Here is a 17,614-nt window from a genome sequence, read left to right as displayed (position 1 = left end):
TTGCATCCCATAAGGACTAAAAATACAGAATAATTAATCTGTCTGTTAAATTATGTTCTGTCACCTGCTTATAAGGTTGTATGCTTGCAAGACAGCGTAGACTAGATTTTGCCAAGTTTGTGTTTAATTTTAGCAATATTCTTGTGAGAGCATGCTGGTGAGCTCTGCCTGTTGAGAATATTTACTCCATTCTATGTTTCTGTATCAAATGTTTGTTTTATCTTTAACTTCAAATTAAATTGGTCCTTTCTGTCAGAGTGACTCAAAAGAACAGATGCAAACTTTGGAGAAGCTTTGTAAGACCAGATTTTCACTTTGAGAGCAAAGCTCTATTTACAAGGCTGAGGCAGGGGAAACAAGTCCAGTGGTACTACAAAGCAGCTTGTTTCCTGAGGAAACCTGTGCCATAGGATCCACACTATTCCTAAAGCATGCAGAAAGGTGTTGTCAAAAGACCTTTTATGAACTTCTGCACATGACTTTTGCACTTACACCCAGCAGTCCAAAATACTGTTTTCGTTCAATATCCTTCAAAATAATAAAGTTTTTAGGTTATTTTCACATAACTTGTAAGTAATACAGTAAGGGTGGGTTAACTTTCTCAGTGCTGTCATTTATAGCTAACTTGATTGTTAATACATTTGAGAATGTTGTTAATTTATTGCTCTCTGTACAAATAAAATAACTGTAGCATAGAGAAAGAAAAAAAATGTTATAATGCCAGTATAGATGCTAGTTTTTCATTGTCTGTGGTCCTCTTTGAATGAGTAAAGTGAAACAGTGCTGCCTGGCTTAAACGAAATACAGTAATTGTAATTGGGATAATTGTAACTGGGAATGCCTCCTGCATTTTCCAACAGTTTCTTGTAATGCTAAATCTTGCTGTAGAACACGCCATCAGCCATCAGAATAAAGAAGCTGAAATTGCAAAGTTTGAGGAGCTTATGTAGAAAGAATCTTGGATCTTAAACAAAAGGTATCCCTATTGTCCCTTACTGGCTTGAAGTATAATTTTTTTGTTTGTTTGTTTTTTGCCTTTCTGAAGGTACTCCTGGAAGAAATGTACAGCAAAGCCTATCTTGTTTTGGTCCTGGTGAGTTTTCTGAGTGCATTTTATCTTTTCTGTGGTGCAACTCAAATTTTAAGTATAAACTTAAACTTATACATTACATTAATATGTTTGTTCTTTTCTGGGAAGAATAGATGCACAGTGGATAATTCTGTAAACTATCACTGTCTCTAGTTTCAAGGAATATGGAAAAAAACCTATTTACCTGGGATTTCTCTACTTCCTGTCTTCTTGCTACCCATCTTAGGCTGTGCAGTCTGTTCTGTTCTTCTGTTTCCAGTGAAACGTAAGGAGATTTAAACTGTATGCAAAAAAAAAAAAAAAAAAAGAAAAAGAAATTTACTTTTTAGCCAAAGTAAGTAATGAATGAACTCGTGTGTTGCAGCATTAAAAAAAAACTAAAACCAAACAAATGGAGGAATCCTGCATAGCCTTCCTTTTCTGGAATGTTCTTTGTAGATAACCTGGCAGTGTGAGCTGTCTGTGTGTATCACTGTAGACTACGTTTGTGTAAGAAGTTGAAGTTATCAGAGCATGTTGATGTGTGTGCCTGCTCATATGGCAGAGAGAGAAATCGCAGCTGATTAAGTGGCAGATGGCGTTTCAAAATCTGGCAGAGTTTTAAGGACTTCATATTGGGTTTGTTTTTGGTGTTTGTGCCAGTCAGGACACCTGGTGCTAATTTCTATCTGCCAAGAGACTGAACAGTCTTCAGATGATGCTTCTACTTGCAGCAGTTTCCAGGTCTTTACAAGAGAGTTGGCAGTCTAAATTAGTTTCCTGAGAATCTGTGTGTATTTGTTGAATTAAAAGCTACTTGTAATTAATTACTCATTGAAAAGCCCTTTTTGAGAGATACTGAAAATGACCAGAAGGCCCTGTGTCCCCTGAGTAAATAGCAGATGTCTTTCTAAAAGAGTTGCTGTAGCCAAGCAGATGTTATAAATTTGGGTCTGAAATTACTGGGCAAATCAGTTCTGACCTGTTACTGTGGTACTGTGGCAGTATTTTTTACGTTTCCTGTAGTCATAACATGCATTTAATGCTTTTGTCTTTTCTCTCTTGGGTGTCAAATGTCTACATATTAATTGTGGCTTTGATATCTTCTGTTAAGAGTCAGGGCTTCTGTTAGACTTTGCCCAAAATGCCTGTTCTGTTTTTGCTTTTATTGATACTTAGCTGAACTATGTTAGTTTAGGTAAAGCCTGATGCTGAGTTTCAAGAGCTCAAACCTAGTCTATTGTATAATCATGGGGGATGATTCAGCTAGCAATGCAGTGTCTTGAACAGCTCAATTGAGGAAACTCCTAATAAGCAATAAAATCCTTGTCTGGACTAGAAAAAGTAAATTGCTCTTATGCTTGCTTACAGTAGTCTCAAAATATAACTTTATTTCCTTGAAAATTTAGTGTGCAAGTGCCAGAAAAGTAGTGTTCTCTCCCCGTTTTACTGGTTTAGTAGACTTTTGCTTATGATTCATCTTTTCTGACCTAAAAAATCATAACTTTGAATTGATGGATTTGAAAAACACAGCCATAAACTCCAAATTGACTGTAATATTTAGCAATATTTTAGTAAATGCTCTTTACTCATACTTTTACCAATAAAATGGTTGTATTTCAGTGTTTGCTTTACCAAACCTGAACTGCTTACTGTACTGAGTCAACTTCCAAAACTGGAGATGTTAGACATTCAACTTAAGACATTTCTAATTTGTACAGAGAATTAGTGTAAATTCCTATTTATGAATGCAGAGCTGTCTGGTGGAGTATTTTGCATTTTTAAGAAGTTTTTTTCCATCCTTACAGTTGCAGATAGTTCTTACAGACTAAAAATACTGTGTGACTGCTTGGGTATTCTGCAGTACAATGTCTTACATTTAAAAAAAAAAGGACAAATGATCTTTTTTTGAAATGAACTGAAATAATGCCAGCCAGTACCATGTAGAATGAGGCCCACTATCTTCTTTTTTTTTTTTTCTTTTGGCTTTGATATTATAGTAAAGCTTTGTTCTAATGACTGCAGCTAGTATAAAGCTTTTGTTCTTTTATTTCAGCGCCATAGTTAAGTCTACAGTTTTTAGCCCTGTCCAGTCAGAAATTCCAACCTCACTTCTATTTCCTGCCCATGTGCCCAGGACTAATTTGTTACAGCAGAACTCTGATAATTGATTACAATATTAAGGTATTAACTAAGTGTCTAGCTCAGTTGTTCTTACTGCCTTTCACATTTCTTCAAGGATGAAAAAATAGCAGGCTTTCTAGATACACTTCTGTTCCCTTAATGTTGGTGCTGTTTCTCCATTCCCCATTCGTTTACAGCAGTGATGCACAGTCAGAATCTGCTTGACAAAGCAAGCTGGAACTTACTGTTAGTGTGCCTGTAAAATTGGGCAGACTTGCCTGTTTGCAGCTGTTAATTTCTTGTTTGTGTTAAAGCATTCACAAGTCTTCTTTTTCTGAAGTCTGTATTTTTCATGGGTGATGTTAAGTGCATCAAACAACTTCTACAAGTGCTGTGGTATATTTCTTCAGCACTGGCTTTAAAGCTAAGGCTTTAAAGTTCTTGAGAATGTTTTATTATATTTCTTAACTTGCTAGCTTCAAGTAAGGATGTTTATGTGCACTTACTGCAATGTCTTAATGTAAATGTGAATTAAAGTATTGCCTCTTACAAGATGGAATTTTGAACTATATGCAAAACTACCTCTAAACATCCATAAAGTGCTGTTCCCTTTTTTTCTTCAACTTCCCTGTAGACAAAATGGGCTGTGTCTAATCCCTCTGTAGTATATTACAGTGCACTGTGTGTGGATGCAGTGGGTTTTCACATCTCAGGTCTCTGTTACTGACCAAAAGTTAAGTTACAACAGACTAATCTCTGAACCTACATAAGCCAAGCGAAAGCACATATCCTATTTGGCAGTTCCAAAGGTAAAGCAATCACTTTGGGAATAAAGCATGTGAATATTTGGCTTATCCTGTTTTTCCATGACCCTGAAAGGGATCTGTGATGGATACCAAGTTACAATTATATGTGCGGCATAAGACCATTGTCAGGACAACAGCAAAGACAACTGATGGATACACCTGCAAAGTGTTATAAATGTGATCAGTGTGATTTATGTTGTATCTTTTCGAGCTATGATGCAGCATAGAATTAGTTACTAAAGGCTGCAGAAGCCGTGAAAACCAAAGAAGGTTTATCAAAAAAATGGTACATGCTCCATCGTGGTGTTCTGTTTTCTTATTCTTATAAAGAAAGGATGTTTGTTTTACTTCAACCATTTGTGAGAAAATATAACACTGGGAGAAGGAAGAAATTCAGTCAGGGGGCTTATTGCAAAAGTGAGTAATACTGCTGATCAAGCTCAAATGGAAAATAAGGTACAAATATAACAGTCCAAGAAGTTGTCCCTTGGAACAGGTTGTTAAAGGTGGGGTCTGGCTCTTCACTCAACCCTTATACTGGGACAAGATGCTTTTGCTAGCAAAATACTCTGGTTCAGACAAAAGTTGGAGGCATACTTTAAGATTCAGTTTACAACCTTTTCTTTCATGCTCTTAGTCATCCCTGTTGAAACTTGAGAGGAAACGGTTCTTATGTTGTACATGTTTTGATAGAATAGGTTACTCTCAAAATACTTGCACTTTCTACATCTGAAAAACAAGGATTAATGTTTATCACGCTCTGACTGTGCTTTGACAACAACAAACAAGACTTAATGTTTTAAAATTTTGTTATACTGTGTCAAAATGTGTATTTTTTAAAAAATTGGGAAGACTATTCTGAGATGTGATTCACATTGTTATGAGTGCCAAATACTTAGGTCTTCAGTTGATTGTAGCATTCAGCAATGTACGGCAAATTACCCCAAGTGATGAGGGATACCTCATTAGGGCTCTGTTTCTCCTTTTGTATCTGATTAGAAGACCTTTCGGAGTTTGTTATTGACTGGGGAGTGGTGTGTATTTGATTGCAAGAGTTTTTGCAAGTGTAGAAGAAACTCTGCAGGCAGTGGTTGTTGCTTGGAGACTTGAAAAGGCCTTGATATGTATGTGAACATACATGCTCTGGCAGCCAAGAAATCCTGGTCTTCTACATTGTAGAAGTGGGACTCCTGACTAGCTCTAACTGGGAATTTCAATATGGATGTATTGGATAGACTGGATTCTCAGTCTCTGGTATTAAGAGCCTCAGCATTTGTAAATAATTTGGGTTAATGAGTTTTTCTGTCTCTGTCCCTGTCTCCAAAAGAAAAGCCAGGAAATCCTGCAGAAGAACTTGGACCAGTTTTGCATGTTCTAGGGTGACACAGATTAGTACAAGACTAGATTTTGTATTCGTTTAATGGAGTTAATGTTTTACACACTGGGGATTCTGGGAGTTGAACAATGTAAATTAATATTTTTACTTTATCCCTTGAAAAGCAACAGACATCAGGCTTAAATCTCTTTTGCAGATATTTTACTGTGGCTGGACTATTTTTTTGTCCTTCTAGCTGCAATAAAAACCTGGCTATAGTCTTTTTTTTAGATGTTTTTTTTTCATTCATGTGAACTATGAGGACTATCTGAATGACTCAGTTGTCTCGTGATCTAACCTTAGAATACCTTCAGGCTAATGCTCTTATAAACAGACAGCAAAGCTAAGTAGAGTAGCTACTGCATGTGACCTAGCTATGAAAGCTGGCATTTGTTTTGCCATTTCTATATAAATAAATGCATATAATCTAAATGTATGAATTGGAGTTCCTTAATAATTGTATTCCTTGGGGACATATAATGGTATTTATTTTTAAGAGTTAAGGGAAAATCTGTAAACCTGAAATAATTTGAAAAACAAAAGCTGTTGCCTTCTTGGCCAGATTTTTACACTGTTACTAAATAAAGTATAGTACAACTGGATCTAAGGATTTAATTTCTTGGGTGAAAACTAGAATGCTCCAGAAGTCTTCAAAGTGGAATGGCTGGTGCTGATATTCACACTCTAAACTCTAAAATAATCTGTTTTGAGTGGGGCTTTTTTGTTTGATTTTTATTTGAATAAATGGTGTTTTCCTGATATAGTATGTTTGTTAGAATAGGCAGTAGGATGCAAAAAAGCCAGAGGTACATGACAACACAGTCTTGATGTATTCTAGATTTGGTCTCTTCTGCTAATTCTATCGGTGTATTTGCATTCATGTTCCTTGTGTTCTTCTCAAACTTGATCTTCTGAAAGTTAACCATTTGGGAAGGTTGTCTGTTGTTCTGTGCTAACAATCCGCAGTGTTCCCTGTGCCTTCAACAGATATTTTTACAAAAAAACAAGGAATTTCAAAACCTCAAGGCTTGCTATGGAGTAACATATGAGCCATCTAATTCAAGTGGTAGTAGTATTCTACTACCACTTGAATTAGGGGCGCAGTTTGTCAGACTGATGGACTGAAAATGTTTGGCTTATATTTAAAATCCCAGCAATGAGGAGTTGGTAGAGGTTTTATCAGTTTTACTATCCTGACAGACGATCATTCATTAAGGCCCAACCAAAATGGTTTTCACACTACCGAGGTGTGTTTCTTCTGTTAATGCTTTTAAATAAGGACCTGTTTTCTGGATTACATGTTAGAGATTTCAGAATTCTTTGTTATTACTTAGTTCCAAACTTCTGTGAGAACCTTGCTCTCTAGCTCCACACATCCATACTCCAAACAAGTGGTGATGCAGAAGTATGCAGGCTTTCTACAGCAGGAATGTTTGTAGTTTATTTCTGTGGTATTTATTCTGTTGTGGGGAGGAATGTCTGTGGTTCTCTTCCCTGGTATTTGTTTTGATGTTTCACAATAACAAGCCACACAGGAGAGCAACACAGAGCTTTGGTTTTCTTACACTTGTCTAAATATTGGATAGGCCAGCCACTGTGTGAGTAGAGAGTGCAGCTGAAAGGGGTATCTGCAGATTGCATCAACTCAGTCCAAGTGATACTTGGAAAATCATTGAGCTATCACAGAAATGTGAAACTCGTGGTCTTGTGTCAAAGATGGTTAAACAACTTGTACAACTGCCTTTTTTTTCTGCATGTCTGGGGTAAGGGAGAGTGTACAAAGCCCACACAGGCAGGCAAAAGACAGTGAGTTATCTTAAATATGCTTTGTGTTCTCTAGATAAACCACTAGCATGTCTTAGGGTATATACTTGCCAAATTGACTTTATTTGCAATATTGCTCTTTATTAGAGGCTCTCTGGGTATTGTTCTGAGGCCAAGGATGAAATACATGTGCATGGTGAATATAAATCAGTATTGTGTAAATAAATAATTAATAGATCTGTTGGCTGTGGGTCTAGTCTAAGCATTTATTTTTCCTCTGTTGCTTGAAGTTTGAGCTCGCAAAAACTTAAGCATACACCTACCCTGTTTCTGAATGGCAGCAAAGAGGTGGTTTTGAGTCTTTTTTCACATCTGGCCAGACCATGGAAGCTTCAAATTTCAGGGCATTTTACCCTAAGGTTAGTGATATTGCACAGTGTTGTAGAGCAGTAGCTCTGTAGGATTTTGCCTGAGGAAGACTAATCAAAATGCCACTTTGAAAGGGACATTCTGCAAATGCACTTCCCTTAAATCAGAAGTTAAAAATTAAATTATTCCTGCAGTGTTTTGTGGCTATTCTCAACTATAAAAGAGTGAAGATAATGTAAATACCGCTGTTGCACATGGGAGACACAGATCAGCCTGATTCCTGTATCAGTTTGCATGGGAATCTCACTGCAGCATCACCTTTAGTTTGACAGGCTGCTGAATTTATAATGGTTAAAAGATTCTGTGTACAGAAAGAAGAAACATAAATTATTTAGGATTTTAGTTCCTCTCTGAGGAAGGAAGATGATTACTTTTTTCTTCAGGAGAGGATTTGAACTTAAAATTAGTCTTGAAGCTGCAGTTTGCATTCATTGTGGCAGCAGGTACTGTTGCCTACAGGACAATTAGCTTTTCAAAGTAGAGCACTGGCTAGAGCAAGGAGATCACAGGAAAGTGGAGTGGGAGCAGTCATTTTCCAGAAATAAAAATGAGGACACAGATGACCCTTTGGCTCTTAGTAGGTTCCTGTTTCTTGCATCTCTCTTTGCATAAGCAATCACCTTTCAGTTCTTCCTGAAGTAAAGCATGCCAGTAAAATCCATCTGCTCTGCACTGCTCTTGCTGTCTTGTGACATAGAGCCAAGTGTCCTTCACATGGACGTCTTGGATTTAAATATCTAGCTCCCAATTTAGACCTTTATACAGTGAGACACTTAACTGTATTCCAGTGGCATTCTTAGAGATTGTTAGATGAGGAGAGGGGGAAAGGGACAGTAGAAATGCAGACACTGTGGATTCGGCCTCGTGTGGCTGAATTGAGAACCTACAGATGCCATTGCACTTGGCTCCTTTATTGTCACGTTGCTAATGTTCCCAGGAGTGGCAGATACACTAAATCTGCTGGGGTAAAAATAGGTCTGGCCCCTCCATCAATCTGATGGTGTCATCAGGTACTGATGCATTTAGCAACCCACACTGAATTATGTGGTCATAACAGGATAGAGCCCCTTTCTCCATGTTGATCACAAGGTCTGCCCTGGGAATCAAAGGGAAGAACCAATAAGATGCTAGCAAATAAAATCTGTCTTGTCCTTTTGTCCTTTGTATTTTGCTTCCAATTTTATTCTATTTATGCTCTTTTCTGGTACTGTTTTCACCCTTCTCTAATGTCAAGAAAGTGAAAGACCTGTCTGTGATCCTCATTTCATGTTATGCATGAAATGTAGACAGTGCATGCTCCTGGCATGCTCTGTTACGATCCTGTGGATTACGCCCTGGCTTTGTAGTCTGGCAGCACGAGGCCCTGGATGACTGTCGTGGGAGTGGAGACAGGAGTGGAAGGTGCTGTTTTCCTGAGCCAAGGAAACCACGCTAGCACATGCGTGGCCACCACAGTGGGGGTATACTGTGGTGTGCCAGTGAGCTCTGGAAAGATTACTGGAGGAACCTCTCTGCAGGTTAACTCTTGTCTGGGAGCTGTTGAGACTGGCGTGGGCAGTCCTCTTGCTGGCTGCTGTCAGAGCGCTCTGAGTGCTGGGTACTGGATGGCACTAGATGACACATGCATCCATTGCTCTTTATTTGTGCTGTCAGGTCTGCTTCTGAATAACACAGACTTGTTTCAGGTTTCTGGGGTTTAATAGAATTAAAACTCGAGAGGCTAGAAAGGCATTTTTGTCAAATTAGAAGGTTTTTTACAAGTAATACGATGTATCTGTTTCTTCATGGCCCATTTTCACCCAAAGAGCAGGAAAGAGGCAGTAAAAGTATTATTTTTGTATCTCTGTAAGGGGAGTTTTGGTCTTTCCTACAAAGATTTTGATGTCCATATAGAGCTTTTGTCTGCTCATATTTTGTATGGTGATTCATTCCTTCTGCAGTTTCCAAACTGGTTCATTGCATCATGTTTTTCCTGTATAGATTCTTTGTTCTTGCTCCTGTTCCTAGGAGGTTGCAGCAGGCTGTTCCATCTTCTCTGGTTTTACAGCCAATGAGGAGTTCTTTACCTGTCTCCTAAGCACTGTTGCAAGGATGGGGAGAAGTGGTGGGTTTTTTTTTTTTGGATGTGTTTTGTTGGTTTGTAGTGGTTTGGGTTTTTTTTTTTTCAGCCTGATTGGATTGTTTCCACCTTTTTGAGAGCATCAGATTGAGAAGGTGAGAGAATATTTACTACATAGGGCAGCTTCTCCCTTGGAGAAATGTGGGAACAGGAGAGAAATAAAAAGGAGTTCTTCTGGAGGTGCCCTGGCAAAAGGGTGAAACTTGGTGTGGCTGGGTGCTAAATTTTGAACTATATGCATACAGCAAGTCTTCAAATATGAACTATTTGAAGACTGGCTGTATGCCCAGTAAAAATCTCAAAATGCCTTAATTAAGAAAGGATTTGACAATAATGATCTAATATTTCATGAGATGTGCTAATGAAACTGTGCGTGTGTACGCAAGTCTACTGAACTGTGCTGTAACAAACCTTCTGGTTTACTGCTCATTGTGGTTTTCAAGCATCATAATAATGCAGCCCAGAAAGGGGCAATGTCTTTGATAATAGTATTGGACTAGGAAAGAGTCTGGAACTGCAGGCTGTTGGAAAGATAGATGAACATACATTGCTTGTGCCAAAGCTCTTCAGACTAGAAGGAATAGATGAGGTTTTATAGCAGTAATGACATGCATGCCCTGCTGTGTACAGAGGCTGCCCTGGGAACCGAACAAAAAACCTAATTTACTGTCTTTGTACTTATTTTGAATGGTTTTGTGTGGACTGAAAATGTATTATAGTACTTCAAAGTTGGAGTTTCATCAGTGTGCTGGGAAATAAATATTTTGGTACCTGCTTTGAAAACATGCCAGGGTATTCTCAGGCAGTCTGTTGTGGAGGTTGCATGGATGGGTCTGTCTCGGTGCTGCCCTGCAGCTCTTCTGCTCTACATACAGTGAGCATCTGCCTCACTGTCACTGCACCGGGCTCTGTGTGATCTTAGGCATACCCGGATACAGCAACAACATGCTATTTTTAGTTCTAGCTGATGTGGAAAATAAGCTCTATGAATTTAAAATGCATCTTGGGCAAGTACGATATGCTATTAAAATACGAAAGTGAGATTTGTGGACGTAAAGAGAGGATAGGTAAGGCACTGCTGAGATGAAACCTGTCACTGTGATATTTGATTGGGTTTATTCCTGCTTCAGACTAAGTTGAGTTAATTGTTTCTGGAAGTGGAAAAAGTGTTCCAAGGCATAGATGTTAGAGAAAATTGGCTGGAGTTTGCTGAAATGGCAGAAGTACAGAATCAGTGGAAAAGCACTTAATTTTGTTGTCTCTAAAGAGTGACAAAGTCCGTGGAGGCCAGCTCTTCAAACAACCCCAAAGAAGTATGAGCTGCCACTGTCTTGTCTCCAATACTGGCTGAGAGTACTTGGGTGGTCTCAGCTGCAGTGGCTGCCTGGTAAGGCAGCTGCTGCCCTCAGGAAAAGTAGTGAAATGTTTCTTTTTGCACAGGAAGGTGGCCAGTGCATGTATGTCTACTTATAGGTCACAGGTAAAAAATATAACATTTTCTAATCTGTAAAACAGTTACTCCTTTATTTTCTACATTTATTTTTTATTTAATTTTTGCATAAAGTATATGCAAAATTTTTCAGCTCATTAAATAGTAAGAGGAAACTTTCTATCTAATGGCTAATCAAATATGGGAACAACATCTGTTTTGTAAGAATTCCTCCAACACTGCTTATTTGCCTCAGTGTTTGGGTGCCTTCAAAACCCAGCTGGCAGAGAACTGTTTTAATGTGAATTAGTGCCTGAGTCCTTCTCCTCTGATGATAAATGGAAGCATCTGCAGTGTTGAGCTGCCAAGCTAAGCAGAATTTCCCTTAAGCAGCTCTCAAATACTGAATTGTTCTTAGAGAATAGATGTGTCTTTGAATTTGTTAACACTTTAAATGTGGACATAATATTTGATTGAAGGAAACAGTTTTAAAAAGTGCACTCTGAAAAGATTTTTGGAGAGCGAAGCTAAACTATGCGTCCAGGAATATTTAAATAATCTTCCTTACACTTTCCAAAGAAAAATTACATGGACTGTGACATTGCCGGGTGATATATTCAGCCGGTGAGACCACCCACTTCCTCCTCCTCCCTCCTCATCCTCCTCCTCCCATTTCTCCTTTTCCAGTTCCCAGCCCACGGAGTCCCATAGCAGATTGAGCATCGGTGCTGTGATGCAATTCAGAGGCTGTTGGTTTTCGAAATCACTAAGTCAGTTTTATTCTGAGGACAAGCTTTGTTTTCAGAACATCTGGTGAGGAGAAGCTGCCAGCAGCATTTACATCGTGGATATCTGCTTTTACTGATTTTTTTGCTTGTCTGTGCATAAGGAGTAACAGCAAAGGAATGGAGACCTGATTATTTCTTCAAGCCTGTTTTCTTTAGCAAGAATTGTTCACTTCTGGAAGTATTGATTTAAAAACATAGTATGTGACAGTACATGGAGACTATTTTTTGCTTGTTTGTCTTCCAATTGCACTGAAGACATGTTATGGTCCCCGAAATTTTCCTTATCCAACATGCGCGTAAGGCTGACAGCGAAGGGATTGCTTCGAAACATTCGTCTGCCTTCTGGCTACAAGAAAAGCACTGTTATATTTCATACAGGTTTGTATATTTTTAATGTGATGATTAGAGTTTGCATTTAGTGAGTATCTTGTTTGCTTCAACAGCATCTTATTTTTAGCAAGTAAGAACTGTACTGGGCATGAGAGTTTTTGAATTTCAGACATAAGTGGATGACTTTTAAGCAAAGTAGTTTCATATTCTAAGCCTCTGCATGTGTGCTGATCTGCTTGTTTGGAAGGTAGTTATTCTGTTTGTGAAATGCAAATTGGGATTTGCTCTTTCCTTGCACAAATCCAAAAATAGTATCAGGAAGTCTGTGCTTATTTATCTAATAATTTTAATGGTTATCTGCTGGGAGCACTGTCTTTTCTGTATCTTGATTGGGTGCAATTGGAAACAGGGAGGGAAGTGTAATGAATACAGGTGTGACTTCTGTCTGTGGGAAATATTTGAATACTTACCTGTAGATATCTGGTATCACAGTTGTTGTGCTAAATACATATTACTTGCAAGTAGAACAAACTTTTGTGCCTCTTGTTTTGAGAAAAACCCAAAAGGTACAACTTTTTAATACACTCACGCACACAGAGAACACAACAAAAAATTTACAAAATTCTCATCTGCATCTGACCTGATTTTTATTTTCAGTGTCAGGAGAAGCAAAGCAAGTATATGGAAGGTGGGCTTTATGCCAGGACATACAATGTGAAATTTTGGGGGTGAGGGGTGGAAGTTGTATTTTTGTTTGAGCTGAACTGTGTGACATCTAGAGATACTGAGAGCATCTTGCGTAAGTATTTTTCTCCACTGCACTATTTACAATTTTCTTTCTTTTTACTTAGAGGGGAGCAAGCAGCTATATAAGCTAGTTTTGCAGAAGCTCTTCACTCAAGAATTTCCTCTCTTACTTGAATACCACCCTTTCTGCTTTTATTTTCTTGCAGTTGAGTGCTATCAGTCAGCTTTCCTTACTGTCCTGTCTTTTCACACAGCAGCCTTAACCATTTGCCTTGTCATTTCTTATCTTTGCCAAAGTAAATCCAGCTTCAAAATTTTCTTGGGACTATAAATGCATTTATGAACATAATACAGGCCAACTGTACAATACAGGCTTCTGTTTGCACGTTGCTTGTGTTGGCATTAAACTAGGATTTAAATACCTTGATGTCAAAAACTCTTATGTAAAGGGTGTCTTTATGCATATAAGTATGTAAATAATGTGGAATTTCTACATAACATAACACATACTCCAGGACCAAAAATCCTAAAGAAGAAGGTGAGGGAAGATAATGTTCAGTCTTCCAAATGTTCATTAAGTGCTACTGAAATTTGTGTAATTGAAAAATAAATTTAATGAAAAAAGTGCATGTATCAAGAGAATTCTACAACTTTAAGAATCAGCTTTTGGTTTAATTTATTTTGAGTGGATGTGAAAACAAAACCTGCCTGAAGGTCTCTGTAAGATACAACACGTACAATAGATTGCAAGCCCTGTGCTCTAGTTAAGAAGAACTACACCGGGAAGTGCTGAACAGACCTTCTGTGTGTTTTCTCCATGTATAGTATGTACAGACTAATAGCACTGAAGCTTCAGAGGTTTTTGCCTGCTTTCCCCCTTCTGCTTTGCTGTCCTTGTGTCTTGTAGGACAGCAGAAATGTTAGCAGAAAGCTGACCAGTGGTTAGCTAGAGCTGAGTATACCGAAAAGTAGGGCATATGAAAACCAGGTCATAGTCTGTAGTGGAAAATGCAAGTATGTATAGATAATACTGCGGTTTTCAAAACAGCAGAATGCATTGAAGCTTGTTAGTGATTATTTCAGGTTCATAAACGCAGCAACAGTACATGAGGCAACGACTGTGTATATCACAAGCATAAAAGGTTATTTTCTGTTGCTGTTAAATCCAGGAGGAGCCATTTTTACTTTTACAGCACCAATATGACTGTCTTTTCTTGTAGTGGTTTAATGTGATTAAAATGACACATGGCTTCTTTCCAAGGTCACATGAGCAGTAGGCACAATAAGCAGTAGAGAGTGTGTCAATAAATAAGGGAAGAGGTAACTGCCAGAAGGAATTTCAGGGTCCATCTAGGAACATGAATATGTATAAGTGTTACATAAACCCCACTGAGTACCAGTTTTTATGTAGATCGCACTTTTAAGAAGCATTATCATGGATTTCATTCTTTGCTCCCTTTGATCATAGCATAGATCGACTGGACTGCCTTTATTACTGTAGACCATCCTTGAGATGCTTATAGCTATTGTTGAAATGTAGAATTTTAAAGTAATCTAGAGCACAGGTCGGGTTGGATTCTTCTGTTGTCATATCAGCCGTGCTTGACAATTGCAGTGCAGTAACTTGGTGGAGTTAGAATGTAAACACTGTTGGGAGGAAGAGGATGGAACTTGTTCTTGGGTTTTCAGTCTGACTTGAGGGTAGTTGGCAGCATAGTGGGGGGGACACACAGTTGTTTACACAGGTGTTGTGTTATTCTAGGTTAGTCATTGCAATTTAGCATTAAATGGATCCTTGGACTGGATATCTTTGCATTACTTATATTGTCATTCATGTGCAGGTGTCAAAGTACCTAGAGTAATTCAGTTATGTTACAGCATAACCATGCAGTCTATTCAGGGGAAGCCAAATAAAATCAAGTATTTTTCCACTAGGAAGGGAATAAATCCAGGTAAAATTTAATGTAATATTTAAAGTGTTTTTTAAGGTCTTTCAGTCTTCTGTCTAACTTCCATGACTGTGCTGTGCACTGCTTCAAGGTCAAGATAAACAGAAGTTTCTTCTCTCTTCTTAAATGGAGGAAGACATCAAAGTATCATTTTTCTCAGCAACTGGAAGTACAAACACCTGCATTGTTTGCTGTATATAATGAGTGTCCTCTTCAGCAAAACAAAATCCTGAAACCTTAAGAAAATAATTCATTTTCCCATCCCGTGACTTATAAAACTTACTTGTAGCAAGTAACTGCAAAAAATCTAAACACTCCAGAACTGCATAAACATGGCAGAGGAGAATGGGAACCACTGTCTTTCAGTGATGAAATATTAGATTTGCTACCTTTATTGAACCATTTAGGATTTTTACCAGAGTGACTAAAGTGCTCTTACATTCTTCATGCTTCAGTGGTGTGACAGAGTAAATCATCATCTCTGTGTAGATCATCAGTTCTGTATAAACTGTGAGAGAAAGACATTCTCTTATGAATAATTCAAAATAGTAGTTCTGAGTTGCTTGTGTTTTCTCTTGTATAAAGATAAAAGTCCAGACAAAAAACTAGCTTTGCAAATAGAGGCAAAAGCTCTTGTGCTTTTTGTTGAGAATTTGTCAATGTTTCTATACTGTTTTGTCTCAAAATGTTTTCATCCAGCCCTTCCTGCTGCTTTTCCTCTTTCTTTTTTTCCTTAAGCGAACTGCACTTGGTGCTCTTGTCTTGCTGGGCACTTCCTTTGCTTACTAAACATGTCTTTTCAGCAATGCCGGTTTTAAAAACTCCCTTGCTAATAACCAACAGACACCATAAATGTGTTTACTTGGGTAGCTGATATTCTTTTTCAATGACTTCTTCCCAAAGTTGTTATTTGATCACATTGGGAGCTATAAAAGTAATTCTGTGTGTTGCAAAGCGGGGCTCTTAAGAAAGGATTCTGAAAGCCTAAGATGTCATGAGTTACTTAACTGTTCACATCACTTTTTTCCCCTCCCCCTGAAGAATAAGTGAAGTACTGGTAAAATGTCTAGCACTACAGTTTAATACAGCACCATAGAAAGATACCCAGCACACTGAATCCTATTAAGTATTCTAAATCCAGAAGTCTGCTGGAGAAATTTTATACAGGACAAGTATGTTAAGTATTTGTGTCACCCACCAAGCAACAAAATAGTTCAGAAGTAAAGCCAGCTTATCTGTTCAGAGCAAAAGAAGTTGAATAGCTGGAAACCATTCGTCATGGGGGATTTTGAATTTAATCATGTTCCTGTTTAAGTCAATGACATTCTGCTCCTGACTTAATCTATTCAAGACTGGGTACTAAATGACCTGCCTGATGTGCCTGATTTTAGTCTTAATAGGTCATAGATTCTGTAGGCATGTACATGATAACTAAATGGAGATTCTTATTTTCAGGTGTCATGACTCTGTGTTTCAGTGTTTGTAAGTACAGTTTGTACTCTCTGCAAGTCTCATCCAATGAAGTGTTTACAATAGCTATAAAATATAGAACTAGTAATTTAAAATGTAGCCTCAGTAGCAAAAAGGATCTGCCAAACCCACTCAAAACCTTGCCCCCCCAAACAACAAAAGAAACTCTCCAACACAACAAAAAAACATGGCAGAGTCAAAACAGAGTAACTTTGATGTGATGTTAACATTTAACCTGTGCATATATTTAATAAAGTATAGAAAAGAATTTAAATGGGGAGCTTTGCCCCAAAAAATCTAAGAAGGAACAACTGGTATGCTACTGAAAAACAGATGCATAGCAACTTACATTCTACTCCACTGTAGCAAGTGATGTTGGATTTTGTTATTCCTTCATTAAATAGATGAATTATATGTGAAGGATACCCCAAGTATTTGCCAGTATGAAATAAATAGAATTGTTGCTTCAAGCTCTACCTCATAGAAGAAAATTGGAGAGTAAATATAATTGTTGGAGTTAATTGGAGAGTAAATATAAAAGACATAACAAATAATCCCTAGTAGTACCACTGCATTCTAAGTGTGCATTTTTTCTCACATGACATACCTAATAGGTGAAAAGTGTCTGGCTGCTAGATCTATTGCTCTGAAGTAGGTTAGGGTTTGAAAATGCCAGACAGCTACACTTACACTTATAAACTTGAATAGCTTTTAAATTACTTCAGAGGATTTCCAGTGTGGTAAAACGAGGCTTGGGCTTCTAAAATCTGCCTCTTCCAGTTTTGCAGTTTGTGTAAATAAATCTATTACCATAATAGAAATGGCTTGCAGCATTCAGACAAATTAAGTATTACTACTTATTCAGTCCTTCTAATCTGAACTTTCTAAAATATACAGCTTTTTTTTGAGGAACATACCATGAAATTTCAGTGGTAGAATGTAGAATGCAACATTTTGAGTGGTTTCAGCCAATTGTCTCACTGTCTTGTGTTACCCTTCTTTCTTTGCTGGCACAGAAAACTGATGTGTGAAGGAGTATTTTCCATTTCTAGTTAGTTTCATTTTATGTTAAGTAATGTGTAGATTGGGACCACAGTTACTACTCTCACTGCCATGAATGGCAAGAAATGTTGATTTCTGTTGATAAAGATATGCTATTAATTTAATATCATGTAGTGAAGCAGTGCTAGTATTTTTATTATTTTAAAAAATTGT

At 37.8% G+C, this 17,614-nt stretch overlaps 1 protein-coding gene across 7 annotated transcripts in view; it reads left to right on the top strand.

Moving 5' to 3' along the window:
* MTUS1 (microtubule associated scaffold protein 1) overlaps window positions 1-17,614 on the top strand; it is a 115,933-nt gene that overhangs the window by 54,989 nt on the left and 43,330 nt on the right. For 6 of the 7 annotated variants that reach the window (XM_030271178.4, XM_072928245.1, XM_030271177.4 and 3 more), the window contains one exon: window positions 1,046-1,093. In XM_030271178.4, coding sequence (XP_030127038.4) covers window positions 1,046-1,093 — 48 coding nt within the window. Of the gene's footprint in view, window positions 1-1,045; window positions 1,094-11,797; window positions 12,282-17,614 lie in introns of those variants that run through there. The other variant, XM_002193571.7, reaches the window with a different exon arrangement.

This window comes from Taeniopygia guttata, chromosome 4, assembly GCF_048771995.1.
Source record: "Taeniopygia guttata chromosome 4, bTaeGut7.mat, whole genome shotgun sequence".
NCBI classification, from domain to species: domain Eukaryota; kingdom Metazoa; phylum Chordata; class Aves; order Passeriformes; family Estrildidae; genus Taeniopygia; species Taeniopygia guttata.
Note: the sequence above shows the minus strand (reverse complement) of the source record. Positions and strands in the feature narration are given on the sequence as shown.